Source organism: Trachinotus anak, unplaced genomic scaffold (genome assembly GCF_046630095.1).
Source record: "Trachinotus anak isolate AG129_WGS33_773 ecotype Australia unplaced genomic scaffold, CSIRO_AGI_Tana_v1 ptg000032l, whole genome shotgun sequence".
NCBI classification, from domain to species: Eukaryota; Metazoa; Chordata; class Actinopteri; order Carangiformes; family Carangidae; genus Trachinotus; species Trachinotus anak.
In genome coordinates this window covers 600,001-616,747 of record NW_027273883.1, presented here as the reverse complement: position 1 = coordinate 616,747, position 16,747 = coordinate 600,001, and the positions used below count along the sequence as shown (strand labels likewise).

The 16,747-nt window shown below is 43.8% G+C and overlaps 3 protein-coding genes across 8 annotated transcripts in view; all 3 read right to left on the bottom strand.

The window, feature by feature from the left end:
• The window catches only part of LOC139612811 (polymeric immunoglobulin receptor-like), a 60,694-nt gene extending 56,792 nt beyond the window's left edge, over positions 1-3,902 (bottom strand). Inside the window, exon 1 of the mRNA XM_071468830.1 lies at positions 3,751-3,902. The gene's annotated coding sequence lies outside the window, so the exon portion shown is untranslated. The remainder of the gene's footprint in view (positions 1-3,750) is intronic.
• On the bottom strand, positions 98-4,944 carry LOC139612809 (membrane-spanning 4-domains subfamily A member 4A). 5 transcript variants are annotated; one of them, XM_071468823.1, is made up of 7 exons: positions 4,820-4,944; positions 3,934-4,182; positions 3,494-3,595; positions 3,332-3,388; positions 2,220-2,396; positions 1,556-1,681; positions 98-1,073 (listed from the first exon to the last, which is right to left on the bottom strand). In XM_071468823.1, the coding sequence occupies exons 2-7, from the start codon at positions 4,156-4,158 to the stop codon at positions 954-956; spliced, it is 807 nt and encodes a 268-aa protein (XP_071324924.1). In that variant the 5' UTR covers positions 4,159-4,182; positions 4,820-4,944; the 3' UTR covers positions 98-953. The 5 variants fall into 5 exon arrangements, with proteins under 5 accessions (XP_071324924.1, XP_071324925.1, XP_071324926.1 ...); XM_071468824.1 differs by having other exon boundaries at positions 3,934-4,199; positions 4,820-4,920; XM_071468825.1 differs by having other exon boundaries at positions 3,934-4,134; positions 4,820-4,918.
• Positions 4,945-6,091: 1,147 nt separating this feature from the next.
• Positions 6,092-16,747, bottom strand: part of LOC139612781 (semaphorin-4A-like) — a 17,745-nt gene continuing 7,089 nt past the window's right edge. For both annotated transcript variants that reach the window (XM_071468766.1, XM_071468765.1), the window contains 11 exons: positions 16,497-16,595; positions 16,007-16,097; positions 15,602-15,730; positions 14,880-15,007; positions 13,795-13,976; positions 13,384-13,522; positions 11,307-11,496; positions 11,099-11,214; positions 10,136-10,299; positions 9,931-9,998; positions 6,092-9,156 (listed from right to left, as the gene is read on the bottom strand). In XM_071468766.1, coding sequence (XP_071324867.1) covers positions 8,465-9,156; positions 9,931-9,998; positions 10,136-10,299; positions 11,099-11,214; positions 11,307-11,496; positions 13,384-13,522; positions 13,795-13,976; positions 14,880-15,007; positions 15,602-15,730; positions 16,007-16,097; positions 16,497-16,595 — 1,998 coding nt within the window. In that variant the 3' untranslated portion in view covers positions 6,092-8,464. The remainder of the gene's footprint in view (positions 9,157-9,930; positions 9,999-10,135; positions 10,300-11,098; positions 11,215-11,306; positions 11,497-13,383; positions 13,523-13,794; positions 13,977-14,879; positions 15,008-15,601; positions 15,731-16,006; positions 16,098-16,496; positions 16,596-16,747) is intronic.

Here is a 16,747-nt window from a genome sequence, read left to right as displayed (position 1 = left end):
GGAACAAAATAAAGAAATTTAGTCTGTGAAAAATCCACCAGACTCAGAGATGGAGCTGCTACACTTACGTCCAACAGATGTCACTTTGAGAACCACATACACAATACACATTTCTTTATTCTGGTTTAATGCAGGCAAAACACGTGAGAAGAAAACTGCTGCACCTACAGCTGGTGCTTGGATCAAGACTAAGGCGCTATGTATGTCCATGGAGGGAACAACATATAGATGCTGTCTGGAAATCTGGAAATCATTTCATGATATTTGTAGCTGTTGCTGTAGCTTCAGCAGGAGGAGAGCTCAGGAAGAGATACTTACAGAATTGAAACTCCAGAGGGGGGTAATATATTATGTAATATAATAATATAATGCTAACATCTGTATAATGATTTAAGTTAAGATTTACATTCAAGGCATGAAGGTAATTTCATACACCTAAACAGCTAACCTTTAAACACAGGACACTGCTGCAAAGTCACCAAACTCCATTCAAAAAAGTGTCATTTTAATTTTGACTTGCTGGAACAAACATTAGATAATCTTAGAAACGCTGACAACAAGTCGTTCTTTACTTGTAGAGTCTTCATGTGAATTCAGCTTTAAAATAACATGTAGTGTTTCAGTTATTAGAGCAAACATCCATCTGTAATAATGATAACGGCTCATGTTGTGCCTCAGTTTGTCCTGACTCTCTACTGATGCTCAACTGGGCTTTAGTTACAGTTCTTGTCTTTATCTTCTGTGTTCATCTATCTATCTATCTTCATATTTAAACACAATCACAACTGTGGCACATCAACCCCTAAATTACCCAGAATGCAGCGGAACATGTTAACTATAAGCAGAAAAGATGATTACAGGTTATAATGACAGTATGACAGTACTCTGCAGTAGTTTTACTGCAGTATTACTGTAGGATTTGAAGTGGTATTCAGACGGTTCTTCCTCCCCTCTCATGGTGCGTTTGGAGGCAGTCCGGAGGTTTCTGCAGCCTCGCTGTCCAACAGAGCGACGTTGCTGCCCGGCTGCGATGCTGCAGCGGACAGCAGACTGCGGTACTCATCACCCCTCACCTGGAGGTCAGAGGTCACACAAAAAACTCATCTTCGTCATCATCATCAGCAGCAGCAGGAGTCTGTCTTTGTGTTTCACTGACTGTTGACCATCACATGTCACTAATTACCCTCAGTGATCACTTTATTAGGAACACCACTCTGGTTCTTCAGGTCATGGATCCTCCAGGTGTTAAACTTTCCTCTGAGACTCTGAATGCATCACATTCATGCTGCAAGTCTCCTGCTCTACCACATCCCAAAGGGGGTCTGCTGGATCCAGGTCTGGAGACTGAACTGGGAGCATTATCCTGCCTGAAGCAGCCTGAGGCTCTGTGTACAGGTGTACAGGTGTACAGGTGTTCCTAATAAAGTGCTCAGTGAGAGTATAATCTGATACATATGACTCTAAAATTAGCTGTTCTGCAAACTGAGTACTTTTACTTTTGGTACTTGAAGTCTACTTTGATATTTGACCGCAGTAACAGACTGACGGGTCGTACCATGACGGGGGAGGCGTGGCCCCGGTGTCTGATGGTTTTCCCAGAGAAAACACAGACGGTGATGGCGACACAAAGCTGCAGGAGGAGCAGAACCAGGACGGAAGAGAGAAGTCCATACATCACCACCTGAGACAACCAGAGACCGGAAACCATCAGGGACGACACAGACTCAGAGTCCACATGCTTTCACTCGTCTTTATCAGAGTCGGTCTGAAGTGTGAAATTTACTGCTTCAGATATTCAGGTGCCAAAGGTGGAGACACAACAGAGTGAAGCCTCTTCCCACACAGATGATCTTTGTGTTCAGACACACAAACCCACAACAGACCTGTTTCATGTTGTTCTGTCATCAGGTTTCTCTGATGTGACGCTGCTGCCAGAAGTCCGACAGAGTGAGACCTCTCCTCTACTGGAACCATCAGCTGATCACACGTCTCAGCTTTTTTTATTTGGGCTTTTTAAATGAATAGATCTGAACCGGGACCTGGTCTGGTTTAGTATCTACAGATTCCACATATCAGATCAGAATCAGTATCAGGGTCAGAGAACGTCCCCTAAAAACCTCACCATCAAATATGAGACAGGAAATAAAGGTTCTGGACCTGAACTGATGTGGACTGGACCGCTTGGCCCCGAGGCCCCGGTCAGTCAGAGACAAACTTACATCCAGAATCCACATGTTACTGTTGCATCGAATCCACACATCCGAGCTGCTGATGTCCTCGAACGTCTCACAGAACTGCCTGGAGACGGGGCGAGCGGCCAGCAGCCAGCACAGGTAGACCACGCCCCCCAGGCTGACCACGACGGCGACCACGTTGGACACCAGACACGCCCAGACCTGCACGGACAGGAAACACAGAGACCTGATCCACACAGGAGGGCTGCAGAGCTCGCCAAAATAAAAGTCCGACCTTTAAAACCTTTTAATACCACAACATAATCACATTAAAAATCTTCATGGTCACACAACAGAGACACACAACGACCACAGAGACACACAACAACAACAGAGACACACAACAACCACAGAGACGCACAACAACAACAGAGACACACAACGACCACAGAGACACACAACAACAACAGAGACACACAACAACCACAGAGACACACAACGACCACAGAGACACACAACAACAACAGAGACACACAACGACCACAGAGACACACAACGACCACAGAGACACACAACAACAACAGAGACACACAACAACCACAGAGACACACAACGACCTCAGAGACACACAACGACCACAAAGAGACACAACGACCACAAAGAGACACAACGACCTCAAAGACACACAACGACCACAGAGACACACAACAACAACAGAGACACACAACAACCACAGAGACACACAACAACAACAGAGACACACAACAACAAAGAGACACACAACAACCACAGAGACACACAACAACAACAGAGACACACAACGACCACAGAGACACACAACGACCACAGAGACACACAACGACAACAGAGACACACAACAACAACAGAGACACACAACGACCACAAAGGGACACAACGACCACAGAGACACACAACGACCACAGAGACACACAACGACCTCAGAGACACATAACGAGCACAGAGACACACAACGACCACAAAGAGACACACAACAACAACAGAGACACACAACGACCACAACGACCTCTGTGTCTCTGTGGTCGTTGTGTGAGACACACAACGACCACAGAGACACACAACGACCACAGAGACACACAACGACTATCAGTACAACAAGATGAAGTGTGACAACTCACCAGTGCGACTGAAGTCCGTCTTCCCGCTGCCAGAGCCAGAGAGCCGGAGACCACAAACTGAGAAACAGCAGAGACACGAGTTTGAGTAAAATCAGTTCAACTTTTCAGCCTCTGAGGTTTGAGTCAGTCTATCGATTATTGATCAGTGATCTGATGACTCACGGTGACAGCGACGCAGAACGGAGCGTGGACGATCAACAGCTGAGAGACGACGGAGGTCAGACTGAACAGAATACACAGCACTCCGATGAAGATCTGAACAACCTGGAATCACACACACACACACACACACACACACAGTAGTAATGGTTTCAACTGGCTTTAAAAATAACATCTGTGATCAGCTGTGATCAGCTGTGATCAGCTGCTGTTTGCAGTGTATTATGATGCCACTGCATCACTGTGATACTGAAGGAAACTTAAAAACAGGAGGATTCTGAATGAAGTTCTGCAGCCTCTGTTTGTGTGAGTGGATTTCTGGAGCTTTATTGTGGAGGGACATATCCTCAGGAAGTGAAGTCACACCGAATCACATCAACATGTTTGTGTCTGTGAGTTCAGCTCTGACTCAGTGCAACTGAATAACAGTTTCAGTGTCTCACCCCGAGGCCGTGTGGCTGCCCCCGCAGGAAGGTGGCGGTCATGTCGTCCATCTTGGAAGGGGAGGTGGGAACAGTGGGAGGGGCCCTTGCAGCTGGGGGCGGGGCCTGTTGGGCAGTGGTGGCAGCAGCAGCAGGGGTCTGGAGCGTGATGGAGGTCTCATCCCGTGGAATGACCTGAGTGACGACCACCACTCCCCCGACCTTGGTGATGGAGGTGGACGTCATGATAGAGGTCAGAGGTCACAGGAGCTGAGAGGGAAGGGAAACTTTAACAACAGCAGGTGAATCGTGGTCATTAATTCTGCAGATGAGGCCCAGCAGGTTTGTGTTGGTACAGCTGTGCTGAGCCAGGTGCATTCTGGGATGAAGTAATGTGTGTTGTAAATATCCCAGCATGCTCGGTGGTTTGTCTCTGTAGCATCACAGGTGACTGGTCTGGTCTCAGTGAAGAGGACCATACTTACTGACTGAAAGCTCAGGAGTGTGAGAGGTCTGGACCTGCTGACTGCTGGGTTAGGGAAAATATTGTTGCACAGACACTTTCAACCTGATCTACCCCCCCCCCCCCCCCCCCCCCCCCCCACCACCACCACCTCATATCAGACATCATTCAGGTTCAGATTTAACTCTTTCTAATCAATGATTTAAGTTTTCTTTATCCTTCCTTTATTAAAATGCTGATTTTAATGTGTCAACAGCTGAGAAATCTTAAATTTGATGAATTTTCAATGAAGCCTGGTGAGTGGTTCTACATTCCGCGTCCCCAGTGTTAAAACCAGACGGCTACAGATTTCTGAGTAACGCACCGGAAATGCTGCTAAAAGTAAAAGTCTGTGAATCTGTGAGTACAAACATGTCGTGTTGTGATTGTGTTAGAAAAGTTTACCTGCAGTTAAATCAGCTGTTTTCAGACGGAGATTCGGACGCTGTCAGACTCGAATTTGTTTGATTTGCTTCCTGGTTGAAATCATGCTGCCTTCAGGTGCTCAATATAAACTCGTAAATCTGATTTCTTATGGTCAAACCAGTTACTTTAGGGAGGAAATTAAAAAAAAAAGTTTGTTGGTCAGTATGTTTACTTCATTGATGTTGTAACAGTAAGAAAGAGAGAAAGTAGAAACACATAAAAATTATATTTGTTTTCACAGAGTGATCAATCACCATCAGCTGTCCAGTTCATTATTAATAATCAGTACACAAACATGTAATAACTGGTCTATAACAGGCCATGGTGTAGCTGTAAAATGTCTATTAATGTTCAGTATTTGTTTTAACTTCTCATATGAAGATGTCCAGAAGAATTTAGAAGAATATGTGAGGGAGGCGTTTGTCAAACACTGTTGGAAGTAACATTATGGAAGATGGTTCTGTATGTATGTATAAAAAATAATAATAATATTAACATTCTCTCATCCACATGAAGTCCCCTCCAAGTCCAAATATAAAAGTATTCCATATTATAATTTCTTTTCTACTCCTGTTTGAATCAGTCTGTGACTTCACAGCCACTTCACCACACTCACACACAGTGGCAGAGAACTACAGATGAATACGGTAATTAACACTGGATCAAATCAATGTGAATATTCTTTTCAGACTCAAAACCCTCACAGGTTAGTGTGTCATGTATTTTGTAAGTTTGAGACCGTGATAATTCCAGCAACACCTGAAGGCAGCACACGAAGCATCATTTCCAAGAATCCACATCTGAAACCAGTTTCAGGCCCTCAAACAAAGCTGCTGTGTTGTGGAGAAACTAACCAAGAACATGTTCTTCTGTGCTTCAGCACATGGGTCGTTGTGTCTCTGTTTCCACCAAAGAGACATTTCCCTCACATGGTTTATTTAAAGATGAGATGTGATTACACAGTATTTTACAAAATCAGAGACAAAATTTTAATCCAAACTTTTCTGATACTGATCAAATCTCTGATGGTTTTTTCCTCTGTGCTCTTTTAAAAACAGAGAAATTATATTTCTGAAGCTGAACTTCTTAAAATAATATTAACATTATAATAACATAACTCAATAGTTTTACACATTCAAAACAACACAAACAGTAGACACGCTAACATGATGGAACCAAAACCTGCATCTACTGTAAACAAAAAAAAGGGTGAATTTTACCATCTAAAAAAACAGATCAGAAAAACACCAGTTTGTTTGTATTATTGCCTTTATTTCCTCAGCAGATGGCAGCAGTGCAGTCTCTCATATGAAGCACATTAAACCACAGCTCAGAAAAAACAGCTGATCGAGGATCAATAGAGAAGAAGAGAAGCTGCAGCTTCAATATCTGTGATCGATGTAAACAAAGAAAAATACTCAATGAGAGCAAAACAAGGTCCCTGCAGGTACTGAACACACACACACACACACACACACACACACAACTGAGAGCTGAACAAACAGGATCAGAGCTGAATCATCATCATCAATCATCACAGTGAGAAAACAAATTCAGATTCACATTTTGGGATATCAATAAATCAATACATGAGGACAGGATTATCAGTAACTTTGATTAAATAAAAACATGTTGGGGGGTGGGGGGGTGGGGGGGGTTGATACATTATCAAAAATGACAATCATGCAAACTTCTGCTTGGACTTGTTACTGATTTGTGATTAAGATTACTGATAATTACTGATATATTGATATATTGGTCTTGTCATTACATTCACAGCAGGTTTTACGTTCATTCATTCATTCATCTACACAAAGTGATCAGTGACTGTTTATAAAATACAAATATATCATCAAAAGATAGGATTCAATGTTTTTAAAAACACAGAATTTATCAAAATGATTCACAAAAACAGAGTCATTCAACGTGTGTTTAAACATCAATAATAAATGTTACTACATTAAAAAAAATAATGAAAACTAATGAAAACAACATGCTGTTTGTCCAACATGAAAACAAATCACATAAATCATATCATCTAAAAAATGAAAACTGTAAAAACAAAAACAAAACAACATTTTCTAGTTTTTACAAAATCTTTTTCCTGTTATAAAAACATAAATTTCACATTAAAATAAAAGACTTCTCTTCTTTACAACATTACAGAAGCTTCCTGTGATAACTATATATATATATATATTATCAGAAAAGTTTTTTGTAATAACAAGAAAAATATCACAACATGTTGATTTGGTTAAAAAGAACAAACTGTGAGTGAAAATTTTTTGCTGCTGAGTTTCTGAAATGATTTGACAGAAATTTTGTGAAAAACGTAAAAATTTTCTTCTATTGATGATGATAAACTGAATTTCTTTGGGTTTTAGACAAAATCACATTGGATTTTGTGTAACTGTGATTTTTAAAACTATTTTACAAAACATTAGACCCTGAATGGTTAATTAATTATAAATTAATAAGGAAATAATGGTCAAACTGATTTTATAATACTTCATCTGTGTGATAATCACTTTAAATAAAACACAGCTGTATTTACAAAAAATATGTTAAAAATATACTAAAATAATTAACTAAAGACTAATTAAAACTTTGACCAGGCGACAACATGCTCATGAAGAACCAGTTGTAGGAAGTGAACCTGGGGGTCTTGGTCTTGGGCTCCGGGGGGAGTTGTCTGCTTTGACCATTTGGTTCAAGGAAAGTTATGATTCTGTCTTGTTCTGTCTTGAAGAAATAAAACCAAAGAATCTCCAGATTCAAGTTTAGGGAACAAGAAACATGAAAACACGAGTTAAACCAGGCGAGACATCAGGAACTAACAGGTTCCAGAAAGTCCAGTGATTTTAAATCTGGTAACAAACAGCTTCATTAAACCTCTGCTTCTGCTTTTACTGCTGAAACTGAAACTGAAACAACTTCCTGTCTTTAGCTTTTCGAGTTCAGAAAGAATCACGTGTTTCTGATTGATTCAGTTTCACCTGTGTGTTCGCTGCAGAGACGTTCGGGAGGTGTTTAGCCTAGCTTAGCACAAACACTGGAACTGTGGGGAAACTGTTAGCTTAGCTTCATCACGAGCTGAAAAAAGAAGTAATGAGGTGAAAATTAAGCAGGTTTTAAGGTAGCTGGTATACGATAACCACGAGGCTAGGCTAACAGCTGGCTAAGCTCTTACTGCTGCGAGCTGTGTGTAAACCATGCTGTTGGTTAGCATAAAATAAAATGCTATCAGACACATCAGAGTTGTTGGAAGGTGAATTTTTACACTGCTCCCAGTCTTTACCTCTGTTTTTCTATGTCTTTATTTTCTGTTAAACACACTGAATGACCTCTGTGAATCATAATGTGCTGTCTAAATAAATCTGCCTCTGTGCCTTTTGCTCCTAAACCAAAGGAGGGCAGGTGACCAGGTACCTGGGTAATCAACAGCGTCACAACTTGGAAAACTGGTGTGTAAAAAGATCGGAGGGTATTTGTGTTTCTGAGGAGCAGATGGTTTCCACTGTAGCTCCGGATGCTAACAGATGAGAGGCACAAACTGAAGCCACCTCTGTGATCAAACTGATTCACACCTGAAGAGGATTTCACAAAACTGCAGAACAAACTCTGTTAGTCCACCACCTTCAGCTCAGGATCAGCATCCGGCTTGACCAGGGGATTGGTTTTGACCTCAGTCTTCCGTTGGCGCCACATGTGCAGGCCTCCAAGAGCCAGGATGCAGATGCAGAGCACCAGCAGGAGGGAGACGACCACCAGCTCGCTGTAGTAACTCTTCTCTTCACGAGTGGCATCGACCGGCTTCTTCCCAGAGTGGGTCTCTGTTCTGGAGGTCACGGTCGAGTTCAAACCATTGTCTTCAAAGTTGTTTTTCAGACCAGGATCCTGGGTCTTGATGGTGGTCTCGTCCTTAAAACGGGTTGTGAACGTATCCTCTTCGTCCCCTGGCTCTCCCGAGGGTTCTGTCCCAGGAGTCTCAAATATAATGTCCTCCTGAGGCTCGTCTTGGCTACTGGGCACGTGCTGATCGGAGACTGTTGGCGAGGGGCTCATTGAGCGCGGCGAAGCCCTCTGTCTGACATTATAGCCCACAACTACTTCCTTGTACCCGCCTTCCTCTGCCTCACAGTGGTAGTTCCCAAAGGTGGAGGCGGTGGCGAGGAACCTGAGGCTACCATCAGCTGATTGGATGAAGAGTTTCTCTGGCAGGTTTCTGCTCTGAGAGGAGGTCCAGGTGAGAGCAGCCAGGTTGGAAGGTTTGAGACACGGGAGAGTCACAGCTTCATTCACATCAACGGTGACGTCTGTCGGACAGAAACAAGAGAAGCAGCGAGTGTTTGACTGGATCGACCTGCTGAGTGACGAGGAGCAAACATGTTGTTGTCAAGTCAATTCAATTCATTCAGTTCAACTCAGGGAGAGAAAAACCAACAGGTCCCACAGAGAGCAGCACTTAGCTAATTTAATTTAATTTAATTTAATTTAATTTAATTTAATTTAATTTAATTTAATTTAATTTAATTTAATTTAATTTTTATATCACAAATCATAATCAACATGATCAATCAACATTTATTATAGAGAGAAAAAAACAGGTCCCACAGTGAGCAGCACTTTGTGACGGGGGGAGGAAGAACCTCTTTTAACAGGAAGAAACCTCCAATCATTGTTCATCACTATTAAATAATAACTAATCTGACACCAATAAAAATGTACAAAATCTAAACACTTTTATTCCAGATGTTCATGTTGAAAGGATTTTCAAATTAGAAATATAAAGTTCATTGAAAACCTTGTAATTTTCAAACTATTATCTTTATTGTTCTTTATTATAAAGAACAATGAAAAGCCACTGCTCTTCAACACATAAAGGGTGCCCTCTAACAGCCTGGGCCCCCCAACAGCCCTGGCCCCCGTTTTTGGTTTATGAGCAAAAACCTGCAGATTTAATGTTGTTTCATCAGCTGTTAACGAAGCTGTAGATACAAGAAACCTTCAGGTCAGATCTCCACCATGTTGTGTCACAGGTTTCTGAACTGAAGGCGCAGGTTGAACATCTTGACTGAGGAGGTTGTTACCTGTGTCCTGACTGGGCCTGGTCTGCTGACATCTCTCTGTCACGTTGGCGTTCTCCAGGTCTTGAACCCTGAGGAGTGAAACCAGTCAGTCAGCCACTGCACAGGCTGATGTGTTTTCTGTTTTCTGATCAGTCTTTCATTTAAATGTCCTGAGGCTCAGTAACCAGTCAGGATCAACGTGTACATGTCTTTAACTTTCACCTACATGGTATCAGGACTGCTGTCCAGACCGGTGCAGACCCCCCTGGTCGGGCTCCAGCCACACAGAGGATCTGTGGCCAGAAGACACTGGCTGCAGGTTGTGTAGATGGAGCAGTCGGCCACAGGGACGGCGGTGACGCCCTCAGACGTCCCCACATAAAGGACCCCCTGCAGCAGAGAGCAGGCATGCATGAGGATGTTTCACTCACTGAAGTAAGTGCTTTACTTTTTTATCAATTCAATTCTAACTTTATTTACATCATGGACAGACAACAAAAACCACAACAGTAAAAATGTCAAGAATATGATGTGTAAGGCATAAGTGTGTGTGTTTGTGTGTGTGTGTGTGTGTGTGTGTGTGTGTGTGTGTGTGTGTGTGTGTGTGTGTGTGTGTGAAAAAGAAAGTAAAGTGATAATTAATGATATTAATGATGTAACTGTATATAATTGTAGAGAGAATGTAACAATAATCATTTATATTTTATCCAGTCAATGTACCTTCCAACAAAAATAATTATCATATAAAATAGTGTCAAATAGTAGGATAATAGTGTAGTAATGTGTATTATTTATAAATGATTTTATATAACAATTCATAACAATAACAATAATAATAATAATAACAATACTACTACTACTACTACTACTACTACTACTAATAATAATAATAATAATAATAATAATAATAATAATGCAGAAGTCATGAACAGATTTAATGAAGATGTTTTTTGTTGATCCACTGAAGTAAATGTCAGATCAGGTATTTATCACTGTCCATCATCATTTCGGAGACACAGTGTGAACAGGAGATAAAATCTGTAGCTGATGAAAAATGGTGGCTGTTGTCATGTGACCCAGTCCTGATTAAAAGCTTCCAGCCTCAGACTACCTGCCGTCCTGCAGCCTGATCAGTCGCTGATGTCGACTGATATGTGAAATGTTTTGACCGGACGTGGACCAGGTTTACCTTGGTGGAGGACAGGACCATGCTCTTGACCAGCTGAGGCTGTGTGAAGACCTGAATCTCCTCAATGACCCGAGCACCCCGATCCAACAAAGCCACTTTGTGCAGGAATCCAGACTCTATAATCAGAGAATCAGATTCACATCAAACAACCTTTTCCAGTTTCCTCATCATCGGTATCATCAGTGCTGCAGAATGTGCGACCTCTCACCTGTGAGCAGGTAAAGGACGGTGTACTGTTTGCCATTGGCTGCCTTCGTCCTCATCGCAGCCACACGACTGTACTGCTGCCCCGAGGACACGACCAGCGGACCGTCTGTGACCGGTTTAACACCAGAGCCGGTCAGGAAGCTTCTCTTCACCTCTGCCAGTTGAGAATCTGTGGCACCGTCCAGTCCACACTGTGAGGAGAGTCACAGGGTCACACATCACAGAGGTAAACCAGAACCAGAACCAACCCGGGCCCAGAGTCCAACCCGGAGGTACAACTTTTTATTATAGTACCAGGTTTTCAGTCAAGTTTTACACTATGTGTGTGTGTGTGTGTGTGTGTGTGTGTGTGTCTTGAAATGACTGTGGTTTAGATGTAAAACCACCTGGAGCTGGTTGTGAGCACCAGGTGTCACTGTGAAACATCTCTGATGAAGAAGCTGTTTAACAACCTGCTGCTCCAACATGAACCAATTCAAAAGTTTTATTCTCAGTTAGTTTTTATTTCTGTTATTTCATCTTTTCAGAAACAATAACGTGTTTGTAATTTTCTTGTGTTGAGCAAACAGAGCAGATGTGTAATGTTTGTTTCACAACACCCTGTAATAACAACCTGTAATAGCACCCTGACCTGTAATAACACCCTGTAATAACGACCCGTAAGAACACCCTGTAATAACACCCCGACCTGCAATAACACCCTGACCTGTAATAACACCTGTAATAGCACCCTGACCTGTAATAACACCCTGTAATAACGACCTGTAATAACACCCTGACCCGTAATAACACCTGTAATAGCACCCCAACCTGTAATAACACCCTGACCTGTAATAACACCTGTAATAACAACCTGTAATTACAACCTGTAATAACACCCTGACCTGTAATAACACCTGTAATAACAACCTGTAATTACAACCTGTAATAACACCCTGACCTGTAATAACACCTGTAATAACAACCTGTAATTACAACCTGTAATAACACCCTGACCTGTAATAACACCTGTAATAACACCCTGACCTGTAATAACACCCTGTAATAACGACCCGTAAGAACACCCTGTAATAACACCCCGACCTGCAATAACACCCTGACCTGTAATAACACCTGTAATAGCACCCTGACCTGTAATAACACCCTGTAATAACGACCTGTAATAACACCCTGACCCGTAATAACACCTGTAATAGCACCCCAACCTGTAATAACACCCTGACCTGTAATAACACCTGTAATAACAACCTGTAATTACAACCTGTAATAACACCCTGACCTGTAATAACACCTGTAATAACAACCTGTAATTACAACCTGTAATAACACCCTGACCTGTAATAACACCTGTAATAACACCCTGACCTGTAGTAACACCCTGACCTGTAACAACACCCTGACCTGTAATAACACCTGTAATAACACCCTGACCTGCAGTAACACCCTGACCTGTAACAACACCCTGACCTGTAATAGCACCCTGACCTGTAATAACACCTGTAATAACACCCTGACCTGTAGTAACACCCTGACCTGTAACAACACCCTGACCTGTAACAACACCCTGACCTGTAACAACACCCTGACCTGTAATAGCACCCTGACCTGTAATAACACCTGTAATAACACCCTGACCTGTAGTAACACCCTGACCTGTAACAACACCCTGACCTGTAATAGCACCCTGACCTGTAATAACACCTGTAATAACACCCTGACCTGTAGTAACACCCTGACCTGTAACAACACCCTGACCTGTAGTAACACCCTGACCTGTAACAACACCCTGACCTGTAATAGCACCCTGACCTGTAATAACACCTGTAATAACACCCTGACCTGTAGTAACACCCTGACCTGTAACAACACCCTGACCTGTAACAACACCCTGACCTGTAATAGCACCCTGACCTGTAATAACACCTGTAATAACACCCTGACCTGTAGTAACACCCTGACCTGTAACAACACCCTGACCTGTAACAACACCCTGACCTGTAACAACACCCTGACCTGTAATAACACCCTGGACTGTCTCTGGTTGCTGAACCCGCCCAGTGTCGGAGTGACCTCCTCACCTTTCCCAGGTAGGAGTGTTTTTCCAGCAGTGGGCTCCACTGGTGACTCTGCATGTCGAAGGTCCTGTAGTTCCCTGAGAACGTCGTCCTGATGTCCTGCAGCTTAAAGACACAAACTGCAGACTCTTGACCTGAGGACCTGACAGAGAGCAGAGGGTACACTGTCATCACTGATGATGATGATGTTGATGATGATGATGATGATGAGCTGTATGTCACTTCATGGTGGACGTAAAGACGTCCTGTTGTTAACGTGATAAAAAGGAGGATAAAGCAGTTTGTAAACCCCGACACAGCCGTTTAAAAACGCCTCAGGATACAGCAGCTGATTGGCTGAATGCCTCACACCTCCGTCAGCTTTACCTGATGGAGGTTTGGCTTCAGCTCATTAACGACTTCTTGTTTTCCTACCACTGAGAGGTGAAGATGCCATAGAACAGGGTCTCTGAGGCGTTGCCACCCTCTGGTGGCTGCAGGGTGAAGACGTCCTGGAGGACGTTGAAGGGAAGCTGCCTGTGGGACTGACAGAGCAGAGGGGCTTTGGCGAAGGATGTCCACTTCTTCTGCAGAGTCCTCTGTCCCCCGACGTCGTCCTGTGAAACCAGCACAGAGAGAAGAGTCCAGTTCAGAGCAGGTGGACATGAGGTGCTCCAGTCATGTCAGGGGGTCATGTGATCAGTCTGAACTCATCTCTGTGGTTTGGTCTGATGAAGAAACTGCCCACGGTGTTACAGCAGAAATATTTCTGTCACTAAGTTTCCACATCTGATACAAACAATTTTGTCTGAACAGGTTTTATATTTTTTCTCAGTGAGGGTTTGATTCTGAACCAGCACCTCTGGTCTGCCCTGGACTGGGTCTCATCCAGTCTCTGTGGGTCAGTCCAGGTCTGACTCTGAGCCTCTGTCATGTGGTGCTCCTCAAGGTTCTGTTCTGGGTTCTCTGCTGTTCTCGTGATAACTGCTGCCTCCAGGACAGATTATTGTCTCTATGCTGATGATCTCCAGCTGTTCTGCTCTTTTAAACCCAGCTGAATGTTTGGAGGCCTGACCCCTGCCCCCAGCTGAATGTTTGGATGATCTTCATGATCATCATGTTTTATCCATTTGAGGAACATTGTCAGATTGAGATCAGTGGTGATGAAGGTGGAGCTGGAGCTGATTATCGTAACGATCTTTTAGCTTTAGCTGCGTCTGTCTGAACCTGCTCCACCTCATGATGTAAAGCACTTTGTGAGTTTTTGTAAATAAACTTTATTAACTTTATTAACTGACACCCAGACAGCAGGTGCACTGACCTGTTGATCTGCTGTAATAAATGTTTATCAAGAGAGAAACTTTGATCTGTTATTGAAGGTCTGCATCTTTGTAAACTGTGAGTTGGCGTTTGAATTGATGCCGTCTGTTAATGTGGCGTGTGATGGGACCGCAGGAAGCTGTAACGAAGCTGACGAATGAGATGAGCCGTCAGAGGCTCCTCCCTCTGTTCACTGTCACCTTGCAGACTTGGGCCACCCGGGCGATCTGCAGCTCGTCCACGAAGCTGAACTCTTTCCCAACCTCAGTGAAGAAGAAGTAGAGCTTCCTCTCTGCCACGTCCGCCGACGAGCTCACGAAGGTTGGCTCTGAAATACAGGAAGTGATGACAGAGGGAGAAACTCAGGGGGCTGTGCCATGTGAACAGGGGGAAAAGAGATGTGAGAGCAAATAAAGTTTTCAGCTGAGACTGATGAAGAAGAGGAAAGTTGAGATGTGATGCTGCACGTCCATTTTTCTGTGTGTTGACCTGATCCTGCACAGCTCCGTGTGCACTTCCAGGGTTTGTACATGTAGGACTGAGACATGGGGAAACACATGTGTGGCCTTTACTAGGAATTTTGAGACAAAGAGGAAGTGAATCAGTGAGGAAGTCAGTTTGAAGCTCGCTGCAGTGGTTTGGCTGAAAGTCTGAGGTGAGACGAGAGGTTTCCAGGGCTTCAACATCAGCATTTATTTTACCATCAGCAGCAGATATTCAGACCATCAGCTCCACAACAACAAGACCTGGATCCTGTCTGAATCCAGTCTCAAGTCCCTGGTTTTCAAGTCCAAGTCTGAGTCACCAAAGAGGAGCTGATCTCCAGAGAGAAGCTGCACATTAAAGACAAGTGACACACCTGTCGACTCAGGTGTGTCTTCACTGGACTCACACCTCTAGGACCGGGTCCGGTCTCACTCACCCTCCAGCAGACTGACGGACACAGACGAGTCCTGGCTGACGTCCGGCCGGTTGGGTTTGCTGAGGTGTCGAGAAATCTGTGGTTTGACTCCTCTGAAGTCGCTGGTGGTGGCGGTGAACAGCTCGCCGTCTGCACACGGACAAACACAAACAAACACAACAGCTGAATGAAGACACACGTGTGACGACAAAGTCAGTCTCAGTGGACGACGAGATGCTGACTGAAGACGGAGGCTCAGGTCTGACATTAGAGTCTCTTTATGCTGCATCATGCACACTTTATGAGGAACATGTGCACCTGCTTGTTATCCAGTTATCTATCAGCCAATCACGTGGCAGCAGTGTATACAGTGCTGCAGACACAGAGGTTGATTGGTTGGTGATGAGCTGTGATCAGCAGACTGACCGACGGTGACGGCCGTGCTCCTCTGGAAGGGGCTGAACGGACAGCGGCCTTTAGCGTCGCCCTGTTGGCCCATGGTCAAGGTCTCAGTGTCCTGAAGGAGACGAACAGAGGTCATCAGCTTCATCATCTTCATATTTTCTACAGGCTCAGACACTGCAGTGCCCTGAGAAATCAGTGATTCCCTGGATCCTGTGTTAAATCTGAATCATGATCATCATTAATGAAGCTCCTCCATGTTCTGCAGGTTTTCCTCTAACAGGAGGCCTGGTGACATGTGTCTCCTCCACTGAGGGGGGGCCTGGTCTGACTCTGTTGTTCCAGACCTCTACAACATGTCTGTGTGTAAATCAATGTTTCTGTGGAAATAATAAAGCCAACAGAATCATTGTCATCTTTTCCATCAGTAATAAAAACGTTGTGTTCACTGGTTAATAACTGAGACGTGATGGAGAGAAATTAATTATCCTGAATAATTATCCTGCGGACTCACGATGATGGTGTCATGGGGGCTGTAGGCGAAGCTGCCACAGGCGTAGAGGTGGGTGGAGTTTATCGGCTGCAACACACGGACAAAGTTCGGACAGTCGACCTGCAGAGGGACAGAGAGAGAGAGAGAAAGAGAGAGAGAGACAGAGAGAGAGAGAGAGGCAGAGAGAGAGAGAGAGAGAGAGAGAGAGAGAGACAGAGAGGAGAGAGAGAGAGAGAGAGACAGAGAGGAGAGAGAGAGAGAAAGAGAGAAAG